The 19,628-nt window shown below is 36.1% G+C and overlaps 1 protein-coding gene across 17 annotated transcripts in view; it reads left to right on the top strand.

Annotated features, from left to right (window-relative positions):
* Positions 1-19,628, top strand: part of STAU2 (staufen double-stranded RNA binding protein 2) — a 302,893-nt gene that overhangs the window by 131,653 nt on the left and 151,612 nt on the right. For all 17 annotated transcript variants that reach the window (XR_014255312.1, XM_082432596.1, XM_082432602.1 and 14 more), the window contains one exon: positions 11,837-11,897. Coding sequence is in view for 16 of the 17 variants with exons in the window: in XM_082432596.1 (XP_082288722.1) it covers positions 11,837-11,897 (61 nt within the window). In the remaining variant the exon portion in view is untranslated. The remainder of the gene's footprint in view (positions 1-11,836; positions 11,898-19,628) is intronic.

The raw sequence follows: 19,628 nt of genomic DNA, 5'->3' as shown, positions 1-19,628 counted from the left end.
GATCAAATAAGAGAAGGAGTGAATACAATGATTTGTCAATAAGAAGATCTTTGGAGAATGTAGCAAAAGCAATTAAAAAAACAAACCTGTAAAAGCAGTTTTTAAAAACTTGGCTTTTGAAAAAAATAAGCAAGATATGTACGTGATTAAAAGAATTTAAATAGCACAAAAGAGTAAACAGTGAAAAAAAAATGTTAGTCTCACTTCACCCTGAGACCCTCAGTCTCTTGGTCTCTCTTCCTAAAAAGTTATCTCCCACAGTGAGTTAATATTTGTACATCGTGTAGAATAGTGTCTGGAATATAGTGAATCTTATGTAAGGATTTGATAAATAAAGATGAAATAAATATCCTTACAGAGATATTCTATGTGTATGCACTAACATACCCCCTTTAAAAAAATTCAGATTTATCGAGTTGCGGTTCAATAAATTTCGACGTGTGTGTGTGTACATGCACTGACCACCATCACAATTAAGATTTATAACATTTCTGTTACCCCAAACAGTTCCTTAATGCCCATTTATAGTAAATGTCTTCTCCTTTCCTCAGCCCTTGCCAAGCACTGGTCTGATTTCTGTCTCTATAATTTTGCCTTTTCCAAAATGTTGTATAAATTGAATCGTACATTATGTAGCCTTTAGCGTCTGGCTTCTTTTTTTTTTTTTTTAATAAATTTATTTATTTATTTTTGGCTGCATTGGGTTTTCATTGCTGTGTGTGGGCTTTCTCTAGTTGCGGCGAGCCCCCTGCTACTCTTTGTTTTGGTGCACGCGCTTCTCATTGTGGTGGCTTCTCTTGTTGCGGAGCATGGGCTCTAGGCGTGAGGGCTTCAGTAGTTGTGGCGCGCATGCTCAGTAGTTGTGGCTTGTGGGCTCTAGAGTGCAGGCTCAGTAGTTGTGGCCCATGGGCTTAGTTGCTCTGTGGCATGTGGGATCTTCCTGGACCAGGGATCAAACCCATGTCCCCTGCAATGGCAGGCAATTCTTAACCACTGCGCCACTAGGGAAGTCCCGTGTCTGGCTTCTTATCGCTGAGATTCATGCACGTTGTTGCATTTATCATTCATTTGTTCTGTTTTATTGTTTGTCACTGTTTTATTCTTCACCAACATTTAGGTTGTTTGTAGTTTGAGGCTATTATAAATAAAGTGGTTAAAAACATTCATGTACAAATCTTTATTGTACATATTCTCTAGTATATCCTATAGGTGCACAGTTAAATAATAAGTACCGTGTCACTTTACAAGAAACTGAAGATGTTTTCCAGAAGGGCTGTACCATTTTGCATTTCCACAAGCAATGTTTGAGATTTCCAATTAGTCCACATCTTTTCCCGCTCTTGTTATTGTCATTTAGCTTTGATCATGCTAGTAGGTGTATAACATTATCTCTTTGGATTTTAATTGCATTTTCCCTAATTAATAATGCTGAGTAGTTTATCATGTGTTTATTTACCATTCATATCTCTTCCATGAAGTATTTGTTCAAAATTTTTGTCTTTTAAAAAACTGGATGGTTTGCTTCCTTATTATTGGGTTGTAAAAGTTCTTTATATATTTTGTGTGCCAGTGTTCTGTCAGATAAAGGACTCCCCTCTCCTCCCTTCCTGCCTTCTCTCCTTTTTTTATGTACGTTCAGGCACCACATTTGTTTAAAAGATGAGTACTTTTTCCATTGAATTCCTTAGCACCTTTGTTGAAAATCAATTGACCACATAAGTATGGGTCTGTTTCTAGATTCTCTATTCTGTTCCATTAATCTGTATGTCTATTCTTCAGCTATTACAACTGTATATAGAGTGTAGCTTTTTTGCTATGGTTTCAAATCAGATAAAGAATTCCATCTTTGTTCTGCTTTTTAAAAATCTTTTTGGTTAATCTAGAGTCTTTGCATTTTCATAATAAACTGTAGAGTCAATTTCTACCAAAAAATATCCAGTTGGGATTTTTCTTTGGGATTGTGTTGACTATATACATCAGTTTTACATAAATTGATATCTTAAGAATATTGAGTCTTCCAGCCCATGAACAAGATCTAGCTCCCTGTTTATTTAGGTTTTTAGAAATAGATCCCAGCAGTGTTTTGTACTTTTTCATAGAAATATCTTGTACATTTTTAATGTTTATCCCTAAGCGTTTCATGTTTGTGGATGCTATTGTTAATGGTATTGGTTTTTAATTTTAATTTCCAATTCTTCTTTTCTAGCATATAGAAATACAATTGTCTTTTATATATTGACCTTGTATCCTGTGACCTTGCTAAACTGACTTATCAGTTAGGTTAGCTTATTTTGTAGATTTTTTTGTGATTTTCTGCATCAATGATGTGTCATCTGTGAATAAAGACAGTTTTTTTTCCTTTCTAATCTGTATGCTTTTTATTTATTTGTCTTGCTTTATTGCCCTGAGTAGAACATCCAGAGCAGTGTTGAATAGAAGTGATTGATTGTTGAATAGGAAAGCAGATATCTTTACCTTGTTTCTGATCTTACGAGGAAATCATTGTCTTTCACCATTATCTACTGTGATGCTTGCAGGCTTTTTATATATGCTCTATATCAGGCTGATAGTTCCTTGTATTCTTGCATTGTTGAGAAGTTTTTTTTCCCCTTAATTATCAGTGAATGTTGAACTTTGCCAGATGCTTTCTGTGCATCTGTTGGGATACTCACGTGACTTTTCTGTGTAGTTTGTGGATATGGTGAATTTTTTTATTGATGGATTTTAAAAAATTTATGTGATATAGGTTCCCCCACTATCTGAAAGTATAGCGTTCCTATGAAACATTTTGTAAACCAGAACAGCCTAAAATGAAGAAGTGTTTACCTTAGGACACATCTTGGTAACGGATGCACAACATAAATCCAGATAAAGCACAGATCTTCAGACGCAGTTCAAAGCTATGGCGGCTGGATGCTGAGATGCTGCATGTAGTTGCCGCTCTTGGTGTGCGCTGCCTCAGTGATGGTTACCTGCAAAATAAACGCTGAATGGTATTTTTGGTTTTTCATAAAAGTGAAAACCCTCTTTGCATTTCTTTTGGTCAGCAATAACAGGTAGTAGTGCAGGTCTTTCATAAAAGCAAATGGCATAAAGTAAACTTTCAAAAGGTGGGGGATAGCTGTATATACATACATAACAAAGATTACCGTTTTAACCATTTTTAGGTGTACATTTCAGTGGCATTAAGTACAGTTACAGTGTTGTGCAACGATCACCACTATCCACAGCCAGAAAGTTTTCATCATCCCAAGTAGAAATACTGGTTTTAGTATCACTGTCAGGGTAGCGCTGGCCTCCTATAGTAAGTTTGGAAGTATCTCCTCCTCTTTCATAGTCTCAAAGAGTTTGGTATTCTTTCTTCCTTAATTGTTGGGTAGAATTTACCAGTGGAGCCATCTGGGTTTAGAATTTTTTCTGTAGGAAGGTTTTAAGTATAAACTGAGTTTAAAAAATAGATATAAGACTACTCAGATTATCTACTTCTGCTTGAGTGAGCTTTGGCAGTTCGAATCTTTCAAGGAATTTGTGCATTTCATCTAAGTTGAGTTTAATGGTATAAAATTGTTCATAACACTGCCTTATCATTCTTTTAATGGCTACAGCATCTGTAGTGATATTTTCTCTCTCATTTCTGATATTGATAATTTGTTTTTTCTCTTTTTTTCTCCTGATCAATCTGGCTAGGGGTTTATCAATTATTTTTATCCTTTTCAAACAACCAGGTTATGGTTTCATTGGTTTTTCTCTATTTTTCTGTTTTCAATTTTATTGATTTCTGCTCTTTATTTTATCCTTCCTTCACTTGCTTTGGATTTAATTTTCCATTCTTTTTCTAGTTTTGTAAGCTAGAAGCTTAGACTGTGGATCTGAGAACTTTCTTCTTTTCTAATATAAGAATTTAATGATATGTATTTCTCTTTAAGCACTGGTTTAGCTCTGTCCCACAGATTTTGACTAGTTGAGTTTTTATTTTTATTCATTTCAAAATTTGTTCTAATTTCCCTTTGATTTCTTCTTTCAAGTCCTGTGTCTCTTCTGATTTTCTGTTTACTTCTTCTATCAAGTGTTAATGTCTCCAGCTAGAAATTTGGATTTATCTACTTTCAGTTTTATCAATTTTGTTTTATGTACTTTGAAGCTATGTTGTTACATACATATACCTTTAGGGTTGTTATGCCTTTATGATGACTTGGCCACTTTATTATTATGTCATTTTTTTTCTCTCCCTGGTAACATTCCTTGTTCTGAATTCTTCTTTGTCTGATGTTAATATAGTCACTCCAGTTTTATTTTGGTTAGTGTTTGTGTGGGATATTTCCCCCCCCATCATTTTACTTTTAGCCTATCTGTGTCTTTATGTTTAAATTGGTTTCTTTTAGAAAGCATATAATAGGGTCTTGCTTTTTAAAATATAATTTGACAATCTCTGCCTTTTAGTTGGGGGTGATCAGACCATTTGTACTTTACTATAGCTGTTGATGTGGTTGGATTTAAATCTACCATCTTATTAGTTGTTTCTGTTTTTTCCATTTACTCTTTGTTCACTTTTTTCTCTTTCACCTTCGATGTGGTCATACATTTTACTTCTCTCTATATACTATAAAACCCACAGTTTGTTGTTACTAATTTTGCTTTATATAGTCAATCTTTTTATGTGGTTAAAATCAGGAAAAGTATCTTATATTTAGTTTCATTTTTTTACCATTTTCAGAATTTTTCATTCATTTATATAGATCTAAATTTCTTTCCGGTATTATACTCTTGCTTGTAGAACTTCCTTTAATAATACTTGTATTAGAAGTTCTGCTGGCAGTGATTTCTGTCAGCTTTTGTTTGATGAGAAATTTGTTATTTCATCTTCATTTTAAAAATTATTTTTGTCTGGGTATGGCATTCTGGGTTTTTGTGTTTCTTTCAGCACTTTAAAAGATCTTGTTCCACTGTCTTCTGACTTGCATAGTTTTTTATGTGAAGTCTGTTGTAATTCTTATCTGCCTTCTTTTTCCCCTCTTGATGTGCTTTTTTCTCCCCTCTGAAGGCCTTCAAAATTTTCCTTTTTCATTACTTCTCAGCAGTTTGACTCTGATGTGTCTAAATTTGATTCTTTCCTTTCTTCCTCCTTCTCTTCTTCCCTCTTCTCCCTCCTTCCTCTTTCGTTTCTCTCTTTTGCCTCCTTTTCTTCCTCTTCCTCCTTCCTTTCTCCTTTTTGTATTTTTCCTGCTTAGTGGTCTCTGAACACATTGGATCTGGGATTTGTTCTCATTCAGTTATTTTGTCAAATTCTCAAGTATCATCTTTTAAAATATTTCTTCTTCCTTGTTTTCTCTCTCCTTGGGAGTTTCCAGTTACGCATTTGTTAGCCTATTGGTATTGTCTTAATAGATCCAGAATCTTCTGTTCCTTTTTATTTTTCACTCCTTTTTTTTTTCCTGTTTCTCAGTTTGAGTAATTTCTATTGATTTATCTACAATATTACTGATTATTCTCCAGCTGTGTTCATCTGTTAATAATGACATCAATATTAATTTTCTTCTGTGGTATTTATCTCCCTAGGGTTTCCATCTGCTTTTTTTCTATAATTTCTGTTTTTCTCCTGAAATTCTCCAAATGTTCATTCATGTTGTTTGCCTTTTACATTAGATCTTTTAACCTATTAATCATAGGTATTGTAAAATTTATTTCTTAGAGTTCTAGCATCTGGGTCATCTCTGGGTCCTGTTTTGTTGACCTCTCCGTCTTTTGACAAAGGGTTATTTCTTTTTGTAGTTTTGCGTGTCTCATAATGTTTGAATGAATGTTGGACATTGTGTATTGAGAAACATTAGAGGCTGAGTTAAATAGCATTTATGTTGAGAAATAGGCACATCTCTTCTTCTGTCAGACTGTTACTATGGAGGGTGGCATCAATCTAGTCAGTAGTTGGGCTTGTTTTGGGTTTTGTTGTTGCCACAGTCTATTAACTTCAAATTCCTTTAGCAGTGGTTTGCTGTTATCTGTGTTTTGTTTGGGGTAAGGTTTGGGGAGGGTTTTTCCTCAATGTTTCTGCTCCATCCTCAGGTTGCAGCAGTCCTTTCTTTGCTCTGCCATGAGGTGAGGGGTATCTCTATGCTTTGTAGTCAACTGCTCCTACTTATTATTTGACCATAGGATTGTGTTGGGTAAGGGAGCATAATTCTTATTTTTTTTTTAACATCTTTATTGGAGTATAAGTGCTTTACAATGGTGTGTTAGTTTCTGCTTTATAACAAAGTGAATCAGCTATACATGTACATATATCCCCATATCTCTTCCCTCTTGCATCTCCCTCCCTCCCATTGTCCCTATCCCACCCCTCTAGGTGGTCACAAAGCACCGAGCTGATCACCCTGTGCTATGCGGCTGCTTCCCAATATCTATCAGTTTTACATTTGGTAGTGTATATATATCCATGCCACTCTCTTTGTCCCAGCTTACCCTTCCCACTCCCCATGTCCTCAAGTCCATTCTCTAGTAGGTCTGCATCTTTATTCCCGCCCTGCCCCTAGGTCCTTCATGACCTTTTTTTTTTTTTTTAGATTCCATATATATGTGTTAGCATACGGTATCTTTCTGACTTACTTCACTCTGTATGACAGACTCTAGGTCCATCCACCTTACTACAAGTAACTCAATTTCGTTTCTTTTTATGACTGAGTAATATTCCATTATATATATGTGCCACATCTTCTTTATTCATTCATCTGTTGATGGACACTTAGGTTGCTTCCAAACCCTCAGAATGGGAGAGAATATTTGCAAATGAAGCAACTGACAAAGGATTAGTCTCCAAAATTTACAGGCAGCTCATGCAGCTCAATATCAAAAAAACAAACAACCCAATCCAAAAATGGGCAGAAGACCTAAATAGACATTTCTCCAAAGAAGATATACAGATTGCCAGCAAACACATGAAAGAATGCTCAACATCATTAATCATTAGAGAAATGCAAATCAAAACTACAATGAGATATCACCTCACACTAGTCAGAATGGCCATCATCAAAAAATCTACAAACAATAAATGCTGGAGGGGGTGTGGAGAAAAGGGAACCCTCTTGCAGTGTTGGTGGGAATGTAAATTGATACAGCCACTATGGAGAACAGTATGGAGGGTCCTTAAAAAACTAAAAATAGAACTACCATATGACCCAGCAATCCCACTACTGGGCATATACCCTGAGAAAACCATAATTCAAAAAGAGTCATGTACCACAATGTTCATTGCAGCTCTATTTCCAATAGCCAGGGAGCATAGTTCTTGATTTTCTTGTCCAACTTCATTCTCAGACAGACTCTATGGGCCTGGGGCTCAGAGGTGGGTTTTTCCTACTATTTCTACCTCCTTCCCCACGGTAGCCAAACTTTACTTTGGATCTGTAGGTTGTGTTGGGTGCAGTAGAGTTTTCCAGCCCCTTTCCCAGCATTTTCAGACATCTGCTTTGTATTGGCGCAGGGTCTTTCTCTCAAGAGGGTTTTCTGTCCTCCCTTTTTTTTTTCCTGGAGTAGATAGCTTTTGCTTCTACTCTTTACCCAGAAGCAATGAGTCTTTGCCTGAGCTTTTGGGTTAATAAAATTTCCTACCTCTACCCCAGAGGCAGATAGGATTTGTTTCTCTCCTTTCTTAGTGGCTTGAGCTTTTGTCTTTGTATGAGAGAAGACTAGAGGAGTGTGCAAAGTTCTTGGCTTTTCTCTCAGTGACAGACATTCACCTGCTTCATACCTGTACCACCGAGTGGGGCTCTCTCCGGTTTCCTGATGTACCTACAGTTGTCCTGAGTTCCCAGAGGAAGCCCATGGAAAAGCACTTCTCTCTGGAGTTCCTAGTTTTTCTAAACTGTTGTGCTAACCCACATGCAGTCTTTCAGAATTTACTAACATTTCATCTGCTTTCTTCTTACCAGCATTTTTGGTATTCATCTCTTCCTTCCTTGCTCTGCCAATGTTGAAATATTTTGTGAGCCCAGCCTCTCCTCAGAGGGGTTTGTCACTCTCTAGAATTCATGTCATTTGTTTGCTTTACAATCTCAGATCTCTGATGGGTTCAAGAAAAGTTATGATTTTTTACATTGTCTGGCTCTTTCTCATTGTTACATTTCTACATTCTAAGGAAGAGTGAAACACTGTCTCTACCTTTAAAAAAATATACTGATCTTGCATCTTGATTGTTTTTTCACTTACATGTTGGGGTTTCACTTATAACTTGGAATTTGTTCTACATCAAGATATAACTGGCATGTGCTTCATTCTTTTTTATATTTGTTTATTATATATTGATCAAAGTAATATAAGTAGTACTCATATATGTATAAGAAGTCAAGATTTATTCAAGATTAATGGTATAAAGACTCAAGTTTTATAATAAAAAATGATGCTATCCTGCACTGCAACTGACCATTTCTGTTTCCCCTTTTCCAAAGGCAACCACTCACTACCCGTTTTAGTTGTTCTGTTATTTTATACTGTCAGTAGCTTATACTGAGATTTCTTGGTGTTTTTTTTTCTTTTTAGGTTATTATCTGAGTTCCTGCTATGGAAAATGAAGATTTAGTTCTCTTATTCATACTCAACATGTATACTTTTCTATGTCTCTCTAATTTAACCCCAAACTCTCTGCCAAGTAAACACATCATGTACTTTTTTAGTTTCTTGGTTTTTCTTTCTTGGAGCTCTTTATCCTCCTCTTCTACTTTGGATTGTTTGTTTGATGGATCTGCTAAAGACCCACTATTTTGGTTCATTTCTTCACCATTTCACTGAAAGTTGCTTTTGCCTCTCTCCCTTGTTGAGTTGCCTGTTTTCTGGACAGTTTCCCTTATTCTTCATTTATTTCCTCGTGTTGATGGAGTACATGCTCTAGTAGCTTCCTGATAGAGGATACATGGGGAGTAAATTTTTTGAGATCTTATAGGTCTGATACATCTTTATGTTTCCCACACAGTTGATAGTTTTTCTGAGACATAATTCTAAATTAGAAATATTTTTTCACAGAGTTTTGAAGGCATTGCACCAATGTTTTCTACCTCTCAGCATTACTGTTGAAATTCCAAAGCCTCCTGATTCTTCAGCCTGTTATGAAACCTTTATGTTTCGTCTCCCTCTTGATGCTTTTCTAACTTCTTTTCTCAGGAGTTTGGAAAATTCATGGGTGATTGACTTGATTTGTATATTCTTTTATAAATTGTGTTAGGTGTTTGGGTTTCAGTCCAGAAATTCATATACTTTAAAAGTGGGAAACTCCTTATATTTTTTCTTTGATAATTTCTTTCCTTCCATTTTTGCTATTGTTTCTTTCTAGGTTACCTGTTAGTCTAATGGATGATCTTCTGATTCTTTCTTTCTTTATTTTCTATTTCTATCTCTTTTTCTTTATGTTCTGTTTTCTAGGAGATTTCTTCAATTTTGTCTTCCAGTCCTTCTTTGAAATATTTTGCTTCATCTGTTGTATTTTTTATTTCCCAGAGCTCTTTCTCATTCTCAGAATATTCCTCTTTATAACCTCCTGTTCTTGTTTAATGGGTGTAATATTTCTCTCTCTTTCTTTCTCTCTGAGAACTTTTTTTTTAAACCTTTTTTTTTTTTTGAAGTTTTATTCTGTTCCCTGTGTTGTCCTCACCATCCTTGTGGATTGGTAGGCTGGGTGTTGTCTTCTGAGGCCCAGCGAGGAAGGGAGCTGGGGAACCTTATCTTCCAGAATGTAAGGATGTAGCTTTGGACTCCATCTGCTTATTTGCAGTGTGGCATATAGATCCATCCCATCCTCAGCTGTACCTGGTGTCCAGAGTCTCTCTGTTTTAGGCTTTCTGAAGAGGAAACCTTTTAGGAAATCCTGTCTCCTTGGGGTCAAAGAGGTAACCTGGAAGTCTTATAGCATTTTTAATTTAAAAAAATTTTTTTTGATGTGGACCATCTTGAAATTTATTTATTTATTTATTTTTGGCTGTGTTGGGTCTTCGTTTCTATGCAAGGGCTTTCTCTAGTTGCGGCAAGCGGGGGCCACTCTTCATCGCGGTGCGCGGGCCTCTCACTGTCGCGGCCTCTCCTGTTGCTGAGCACAGGCTCCAGACGCGCAGGCTCAGTAGTTGTGGCTCATGGGCCCAGTTGCTCCACGGCATGTGAGATCTTCCCAGACCAGGGCTCGAACCCGCATCCCCTGCATTGGCAGGCAGATTCTCAACCACTGCGCTACCAGGGAAGCCCTCTCATAGCATTTTGAAAGACTTCCAAACAATCTTTCTGTTTTCATGCTCTTTCAGGATTCATCTTTAGGAGTACCAGGTGTGCTTCTGATTCCCGAGGCTTTCTGGGGTCCTGGAGCACAAATTGATTTACTCTTTGTTAGCTCTTTGCTGGCTTCTTGCTCTGCAGGTGAGGTTTCAGCCAGCTCACATCTGCTAAGTTAGTTACAACTAATCTACTTTGCAGGTTACCAACTTTGACTTACCTTTTCTGCTGTTGATTCCTTTCATATTCTGGGGAGGGTAGGGGCAGAGGGAAAGAGAGAGAGTTGAGAGAGAGTTTATGGATTATTGGATTATCAATTTAGAGTTGTTTGGGGAGAGAGAAGAGATTACTGTTTGTGGTCACTGTGTCATGTTTAAGCAGAAACCTTACAAAAGCAGTTTCATTAGAGTGTTGGGGTAGAAATCATAGAGCAGCAGGCTTGGGAGTCAGTTGAAGGTGAAAAATTAGGCTTAGGGAATAAAATCTAATATTTAAATAACTTTGGTTATTAGTAGAAGGAGAGAAAAGGAGGAATGAAGTGCTAAATGTATTATTACCAACTTCAACTGAGCACTCAAGTGCCTGAGAATCTGTATTCTTCTTATCAGCCAGGTCTTTCTTTCCCTGAAGTGACTTATTCCTTGCTATGTACACTTTCCTCGGATTTATAACCCCCTCCGTCAGCTCTCCTCTCATCCTGTTTTGTGCTTCACAGAGAACTTGTGAGTGGGAGTCTCCTCAGGCCTTCCCATCCGTGTGTATCTGCATTTACGCATGTTTTCTCCTCCGTCCTTTCACAGTTGTACACTATTTGCTGGAAATGTAGTTTGTGTTTATATATGGATTTAATTTGTCCGTTTGATCTTTGACATCTGATAACATAAATACTGCTTATAATAGGAACTAGGCCTTTTCCCCTCCTGGAGTACTTAATAACACCAGCTCCGCAAAAAGAGAATGTAGCCAGTTAAAGTCACTTATAATGTGATTAAAATACTTACTACTTCAAAATATCTGAGCTCAGAATGTATTTTACACCAGACATTGACCAAATCATCTGGGAAAAGCCAGGATATTCCAGATTTCACTTAAAGTTAGGGTTTAGTTTTCAATTTTTTTGCACATGTCATTAGCAATATTCAGTGACCCTTGTCAGGACTTTTCCAGAACAGACATAGTAATATTTCTGTTGTTAATTTGACTTCAGAAGTGATAAAGAAGCCCTTTTAGTCACTCTAGCACTTGTGATGATTATTGTCTACTGTTTGAAAAAGAATTATTTACTTCTTCACCACCTTGGTAGAGCCCATGTTGTATAAATATAATACATATACTAAATATGGGGCTTTATTGATGACAAATTATAAATTTAAATAAACAGGTAAAAGCAGGAGACATAAGAAACAGATTCGAATGTAGAAAAGGGATAGATGGTACTGTTCATGTTAGTTATTCTTGTGTCCACGGTTCTGGGGTCAGAGGTGGAGAGAATGAGCAGAATAACCTTTGCCCTTGCTTAATTGATTAGTCAACTTTTTTCTTTTTGAATTTAAGTCTCTTTCCCTGGACTTAAACAATTGGTTTAATTTTTCAGACAGGGGAAAACAAAGGATGGAGTGGTCCAAAGGCTGGGTTTCCTGAACCAACAAATAACAGTAAGTTTCTATTTTTATATTAACTACACTTGATGTTCATCAGTGGTTCAGTGACTTGTCCCTCATTGGGTATTTACTGGGTCTGTTTGGACCTGAGATGCGACGTTAAGTGTTATGAGGGATGCACGGAAGTTGTGGTGTTTGCTTTCCTGGAACTGACAGAAGACACAGGTACTCATATCTTTAACATGGTTAAGTCATTGCAGACGGAGTACTATTTTATCCATAAAGCAGTGATGTTCTTTTTTTTTAAGTTGTTTTTGTTGTGACATTATTACAATAGAAAAGAATCAAGAAAGAAAAACAATTATCTATCAGCCCATTATAACCCAACATCAACTGTTTTCACAGTTCTACTTTTTAGGTACACACACACACACACACACACACACTTTTACATAATTATAATATAGACGAAAGTTTGTACTGGGTTTCATTTAACATTGTAATACCCACATTTTTCAGGTTGTGCTGAGTCATTAGAATTTTTGATATTTTATTAAAGTCACTAATTGAAATATCAGAAATGTAAGAATAAAATTGCTCACAATTTTATTCCAAATATGGTGTATCAGACATCTAAAAATCCACTTCAGGTTATTTCTTTTTTCAAAGGTACATGATCAAGATGTTATGCATTGGAAGCATAGATATTTTGCTTAATTTCCTCCCCACCTTTCCCAAAAAGCATCTGTTGTCACTGAAGTGACTATTTTACTGTAAATCAGTAAAACAGCACAGCCAGCCAGTGAAGACCCTGTCGAAGTGAAGTCCCCAGTGAAGTCAGATCTCTCTCATTTCTAACCCTAGCTCTCTTCTTCATAACCTTCAGAAGCTGAAGTAGCTTAAATATGTAAATTGTCATAATGAAGAGTATTCTTTCATGTTAGCAACTCATCTCTTGATGTATAATGAAATTTGTAACAAACTCGTATCAAAGCATGCTTATGAGAATTGAATTCTTGGATCATCAAAACTAGCCTCTTGGAAAGACTATTTCAGTAAGGTAATAGTATTCATGAGTTACCTTCTGGGAATAATTTAAATAATTTAATAAGACTCTGGGACTTTTGTCTCTGTATGTAAGGATGATGAATGTGATAGGCTTAGCACATTGCCCAAAGAAAAAATGGAATCGGTTCAGGATTCTCAGAGAGTTTGTTTTTAATTCCTTTGATGTTTGAATATATACGATTATAATTACTTGGTCAAGGAATGTAAGAAACATTCAGTTGATTTCAGTTTTATGTAAAGTACTTAGCACAGTGTCTCTTTCTTAGTAAGCACATAATGAATGTTAATTTCCTTCCATGCCTTCTCTCGTTTTTTTTAATAAAAATTCTATAATTCTGTGTAAGCTCGCCAAAAATTCCATTCTTATACTTTTTATCTGTCAGAGTTTTTGCATGTACATGTGAACCAACGAATATATATGGTTTATATTTGAATAGTTACTTTTGGCATTAGATATTTTCTCAAAGAACATAAACATTATGTATTTGAATATGGAAGTCAGATAGTTGTTAACTTGATAGTTTTAACATGAAAGCACATTGTAGATAGCCTGCAAACTCCCATCATTAAACAGTGATATTTTGACCCTCATCTTTATGTCTGTTGATTTTTTTCATAATTTGCTAAGGGATTTGGAACTCCTTTGCAAGTAGGGGAAGAAATATCACAAAGAGGCCAGTGAGTTTCAGTGATGAGAAATGTATAAGAATGCATAAAAGATTTGCTTTAAACGTAATGTTAGAAGTGATAAAGCTATTTGAAGCCCCCTCAAAATTTAACCAAACTGTGAACACTTTCGGACTTCCTCTGGTCTACAGTAGAGTAGTTCAAATTGAGAATTTCAAAGAAGGGTGATCCGTCACCCCTTCCCAGTGTGAGGAGGTGAGAAAGCTGATACAGGGTTCTTCTGTGGGTGGCCTGCAGGTTACCACAGACATTGAGGGCAGCCCAGCTCTGAAAATTAACTGTTTCTCTTCCGCAGAGCTAGTTCTCTCTAGTGGAGCCCCCAGGTCCTCTGGAGCCAGCTCGTAGCTACTTAAATACAACGTTAAGAAAAAGTTGGTTGCTACGATGACTCCATTACCTAAAAAATAATTTGAATTCATATATTATGATAATGTGTAGGTTAAATTCTCTTCTACTTAATCAATTCCTTAAGTTTGAAATTCTGCCCTAGGTGGTTCCTGTCCTGTGGACATTACCTGTGTTAGTGTTTTGCAGGCAGGGGATAGAGCAGGGGTCTCAGTACGGCACATGTGGGAAGACAGGAGTTTGAGAGGTTGCCACAGCTGCCTGCCTCACTGCCATATTGTCTGACCTTGAGCAACTCAGTTTACATCTTATTTTTCAATGTGCTCTGTTAAGAGTTACACATATCAATTTATAGTGTTGAGTATCCTTAATTTTCTAGCATTTGTGAAATGATTAACCATCCTTGAATAACATGTGAAAAGGTAACATATTACTTTGTAGAAAACAGAATGTCATCATAAAGTGACTCTCTTCGTTTTTCTTTTTTTTGATTAAACTTTACGTTACTTCACAAATTGTAGTTAAAAAGAACAAATTTTTAGCCAACAATTATTTGGATAAATATTATGAAATTAACTTGGAACCACAGTGTACAAAAATTAAAAGAAGAGGACTTCTCTGGTGGCACAGTGGATAAGAATCCACCTGCCAGTGCAGGGGACACGGGTCGATCCCTGGTCCGGGAAGATCCCACGTGCCGCGGAGCAACTAAGCCCACGAGCCACAACTGCTGAGCCCGCGTGCCACAACTACTGAGTCCGCATGCTGCAACTACTGAAGCCCACATGCCTAGAGCCCGTGCTCTGCAACAAGAGAAGATACCTCAATGCGTAGCCCACGCACTGCAACGAAGAGTAGCCCCCGCTCACCACAACTAGAGAAAGCCCATGTGCAGCAATGAAGACCCAACACAGCCAAAAATAAAAAAAATTTAAATCTTCAAAAAAGAAATTAAAAGAAGAGAATACAGAATTGGAAAGGGGAAAGAAGACAATTTTAACCTGGCACAGCTAGCACCTAACTGTAAGTAGACAAAAAAAGTTAATGTACATGTGCATTTAATTTTTGAAGTGGAAGATATTTTTTAAAAGATTACAGTCATAAGAAACTGCTAACAGTTACAACAAAAAAATAGTTTAAATGGTTTTGCAAGTGATTGTGATTTCAGAGCCTGGTTCCTGGCTTGATTGCCTGCAGATTTAAAACATGGACCTAATTTTTGCATGCTTCATAAGCCTTTCTTCATTGCACTGAATTGCAGAATGTAGACTATTCTCAGTGTATTTTCACCCTGTGAATCACTGTCATAGTCATGTTGAAGTGCAAGAACACATAACTCTGTAATGTGAGGTTTGTGTTAAATTTAGCATGGGGCAATTTTATGCTTGGCACACACATAAGAAGCTAGATTTTTACAGATGAATGATTAACAAGTTTTTTAAAAGATCATGCATTTTAAAGACTTACTGACGGCTCATGGAAAACTTTGTAAAATTTTTAGATACAGTTCAGTTGATAAAATCTTTTTTTTTTTGTATTCACATTCCATGTTTCTTATTAACACAGGGTTTTACTTAAAAGCAGGTTCATTGTTTCTTAAAGGTAAACTCTAGCTTAATTCGAAATTGGACGAAGCTCAAAGGCATTCACTGGTATGTGCCGAATCCACCCACTAAAAGATTGTTCGGAGGCATTTTTCACATAAATATTTTTCCGTTAACCTTTTAAAAAGTTTTATTTAGCCCCTGTGAAATACGCTGGCTCTTCGAAGGTTCATTAGAGATGACCCAAGACAAATACTTTTGGGATGGGAAAGAATTCTTATTAACCTTTCCAGTATTGAAGTTGACTTACCAAAATTTTTGTCACTTTTGTGTTATATCCATGTACTATTAAACTCTGTACATCCTGAAACCAGGAGGATAAACCATCCCAGTGACATGACATTAGAGAGATTGCATGCTTGTTTCCCCTATGCTGTGTGCTGTATTTAGAACCTCTACATTTTGGAGGGGGGCGGGTGGGTGAAGTCTGTACTTTTAAGATAATAGATTAATAGATCCTTTAAGTGTTTTGGGAGAATTCCCTGAACAGTTCCCTTTTGGGGCTCCCATAACAGAAGCCACTTCGTAGTGAGACAGTTAAATTAGTTGGAGCCAATAGGATTTAAATACAGAGCCAAATGATTCAACTTAATTATTTATTTAGACATATAAATACTCTGTTGGAAATCTAAGAGTGTAGCTGACTTGTAGCAGTCTGTTTTATTTTTTCTTCTTCCAGTTTCATTGAGATATAATTGACATATAGCACTGTATAAGTTTAAGATGTACAGGCATAATGATTTGACTTACATCATGAAATGATTATCACAATAATTTTAGTGAACATCTATCGTCTCATACAAAATTAAAGAAGTAGAAAAAAATATTTTTCCTTATGATGAGAAATCCTAATATTTGCTCTCTCATCAACTTTCATCTGTAACATCCAGCAGTGTTAATTCTATGTATCATGTTGCACATTACATCCCTAGTACTTACAACTGGAAGTTTGTACCTTTTGACTGCCTTCACCCAGTTCCCCCTTTCTCACCTCCCACCTCTAGTAGCCATATATCTGATCTCTTTTTCTATGAGTTTGTTTGTTTTTGAAGTATAATTGACCTACAACACTATGTTAGTTCCTGTTACACAACATAGTCATTAAATATTTCTATACATTTCAAAATGAGCACCACAGTAAGTCTAGTTATGATTTCACCATACAGAGATATTACATAGTTATTGATTATATTCCCCACACTGTACATTTCATACCCATGACACATTTATTTTACAACTGGAAGTCTGTACCATCCTAATCTCCCTCATTTATTTCTTTCCTTCCCCAACCCCCTCTAACAACTACCTGTTGGTTCTCTGTATCTATAACTCTGTTGTTTTGTTATGTTTGTTCATTTGTTTTGTTTTTAACTTCCACATATAAGTGAAGTCATACAGTATTTGTCGTTCTCTGTCTGGTTTGTTTCACTTAGCATAATACCCTCTAGGTTTGTCCATGTTGTTGAAAATGGGAAGATTTCATTGTTTTTTAGGGCTGAGTAATATTCCATTGTATGTATCAAGGCAATCTACGGATTCAGTGCAATTCAATACAATGAAGAAAGCCTGGGAAGCATGCAAAAATTAGGTCCACGTTTTAAATCTTCAGGCAATCAAGTCAGGAACCAGGCTCTGCAATCACAGTCACTTGCAAAACCATTTAAACTGTTTTTTAATTATAACTGTTAGCAGTTTCTTATGACTGTAATATTTTAAAAAATACCTTCCACTTCAAAAATTAAATGCACATATACTTTAACTTTTTTTGTCTACTTACAGTTAGGTGCTAGCTGTGCCAAGTTAAATTGTCTTCAGGGTACAAAATTCTTTTGCTTTTCTGTACACTAACAATGAACTGTCACAAAAAGAAATTGAAAAAACAATCCCATTTACAGTTGCATCAAAGAAAATAAAATACCTAGGAATAAATCTAACCAAGGAGGTAAAAGACCTGTACTCGGAAAACTCTAAGGCATATGTGAACATACGTTTTTTCTAATTAGTGTTTTCATTTTCTTCAGATAAATACCGAGGAGTGGAATTGCTGCATCATAGTTCTATTTATAATTTTTTGAGGAATCTCCATACTGTTTTCCATAGTGGCTGCACCAATTTATAGTCCCACCAGCAGTGCATAAGAGTTCTCTTTTCTCCACATCCTTGCCAACACTTGTTATTTGTTGTCTTTTTTAAAAATTGAGGTATAGTTGATGTACAATATTATATAAGTTTCAGGTGTACAGGTGATTCACAATTTTTAAAGGTTATATTCCATTTATAGTTATTATAAAATATTGGCTGTATTCTGTGTTGTACAGTATATCCTTGTAGCTTATTTATTTATTATACATAGTAGTTTTTACCTCTCAATCCCCTACCCTTATCTTGCCTCTCCCCTTCTTCCTCTCCCCATTGGTAAGCACTAGTTTGTTCTCTACATCTGTGAGTCTGTTTCTTTTTGCTGTATTCACTAGTTTGTTTTATTTTTATAGATTCCACATGTAAGTGATATCGTACAGTATTTGTGTTTCTCTCTCTGACTCATTTCACTTAGCATAATACCCTCCAAGTCCATCCACGTTGTTGCAGATGGCAAAATTTTACTCTTTTTTTATAGCTGAGTAGTGTTCCATTGTACGTATATACCACATCTTCTTTATCCATTCATCTATTAATGGACACTTAGATTGCTTCCATATCTTGAGAGTTATAAACAGTGCTGCTGTGAGCATTAGGGTGCATGTATCTTTTCAAATTAGTGTTTTCACTTTTTTCAGATAAATACCCAGGAGTGAAATTCCTGGATCATATGGTAGCTCTATTTTTAATTTTTTTGAGAAACCTCCATACTGTTTTCCATAGTGGCTGCAACAATTTACATTCCCACCATCAGTGCAGGAGGGTTCCCTTTTCTCCACACCCTCAGCAACATTTGTTATTTGTGGTCTTTTTGATGATAGTCATTCTGACAGGTGTGAGGTGATATCTCATTGTGTTTTTAATTTGCGTTTTTCTGATGATTAGCAATGTTGAGCATCTTTTCATGTGGCTGTTGGCCATCTGTATGTCTTCTTTGGAAAAATGGCTATTCAGGTCTTCTGCCCATTTTTTAATGGGGTTTGTTTTTTGATGTTGAGTTGTATGAGCTGTTTATATATTTTGGATACTAACCTCTTATCCGTCATATCATTTTCAAATATTTTCTCCCATTCCATAGGTTGTATTTTCATTTTGTCAATGGTTTCCTTCACTGTGCAAAAGCTTTTAAGTTTAATCAGATCCCATTTGTTTATTTTTGCTTTTATTTCCTTTGCTTTAGGAGACAGATCCAAAAATATGTTGCTACAATTTATGTCAAAGAGTATTCCACCTATGTTTTCTTCTAGGAGTTTTATGGTTTCCAGTCTTACATTTAGGTCTTTAGTTCATTTGAGTTTATTTTTGTATATGGTGTTAGAGAATGTTCTGATTTCATTCTTTTACATGTAGGTGTCCAGTTTTCCCAGCACCACTTGTTGAAGAGACTCTCTTTTCTCCATTGTATATTCTTGCCTCCTTTGTCATAGATTAATTGACCAGAAGTATGTGGGTTTATTTCTGAGCTCTCTATTCTGTTCCATTGGTCTTTGTTTCTGCTTTTGTGCTAGTACCACCTTACTGTTTTGATTACTGTAGCTTTGTAATATAGTTTTAAATTAGGGAGCATGTTCTTTGTTCTTCTTTGTCAAGGCTGTTTTAGCTATTCAGGGTCTTTTGTGTTTCCATACAGATTTTAGAATTATTTGTTCTAGTTCTGTGCAAAATGCCATTGGCACTTGGATAGGGATTTCACTGGATTTGTAGATTGCCTTGGGTAGTATGGTCATTTTAACAATATTAATTCTTCCAATCCATGAACATGTATATCTTTCCATCTGTGTTGTCTTCAGTTTCTTTCGTCAGTGTCTTATAGTTTTCTGAGTATGGTATTTTACCTTCTTAGTTTAGATTTATTCCATTGGTATTTCAATAGGGGAATGAGAGACAGTGTTAAGCTTGCTTCTGTTTTAGGCATACCAGTTGAGTCTGTAGCTAAGGGCCC

The sequence above is a fragment of the Balaenoptera physalus genome, assembly GCF_965194825.1.
Source record: "Balaenoptera physalus genome assembly, chromosome: 17".
NCBI classification, from domain to species: Eukaryota; Metazoa; Chordata; class Mammalia; order Artiodactyla; family Balaenopteridae; genus Balaenoptera; species Balaenoptera physalus.
The sequence above is the reverse complement of the archived record's forward strand: the minus strand, read 5'-3'. Positions and strand labels throughout refer to the sequence as shown.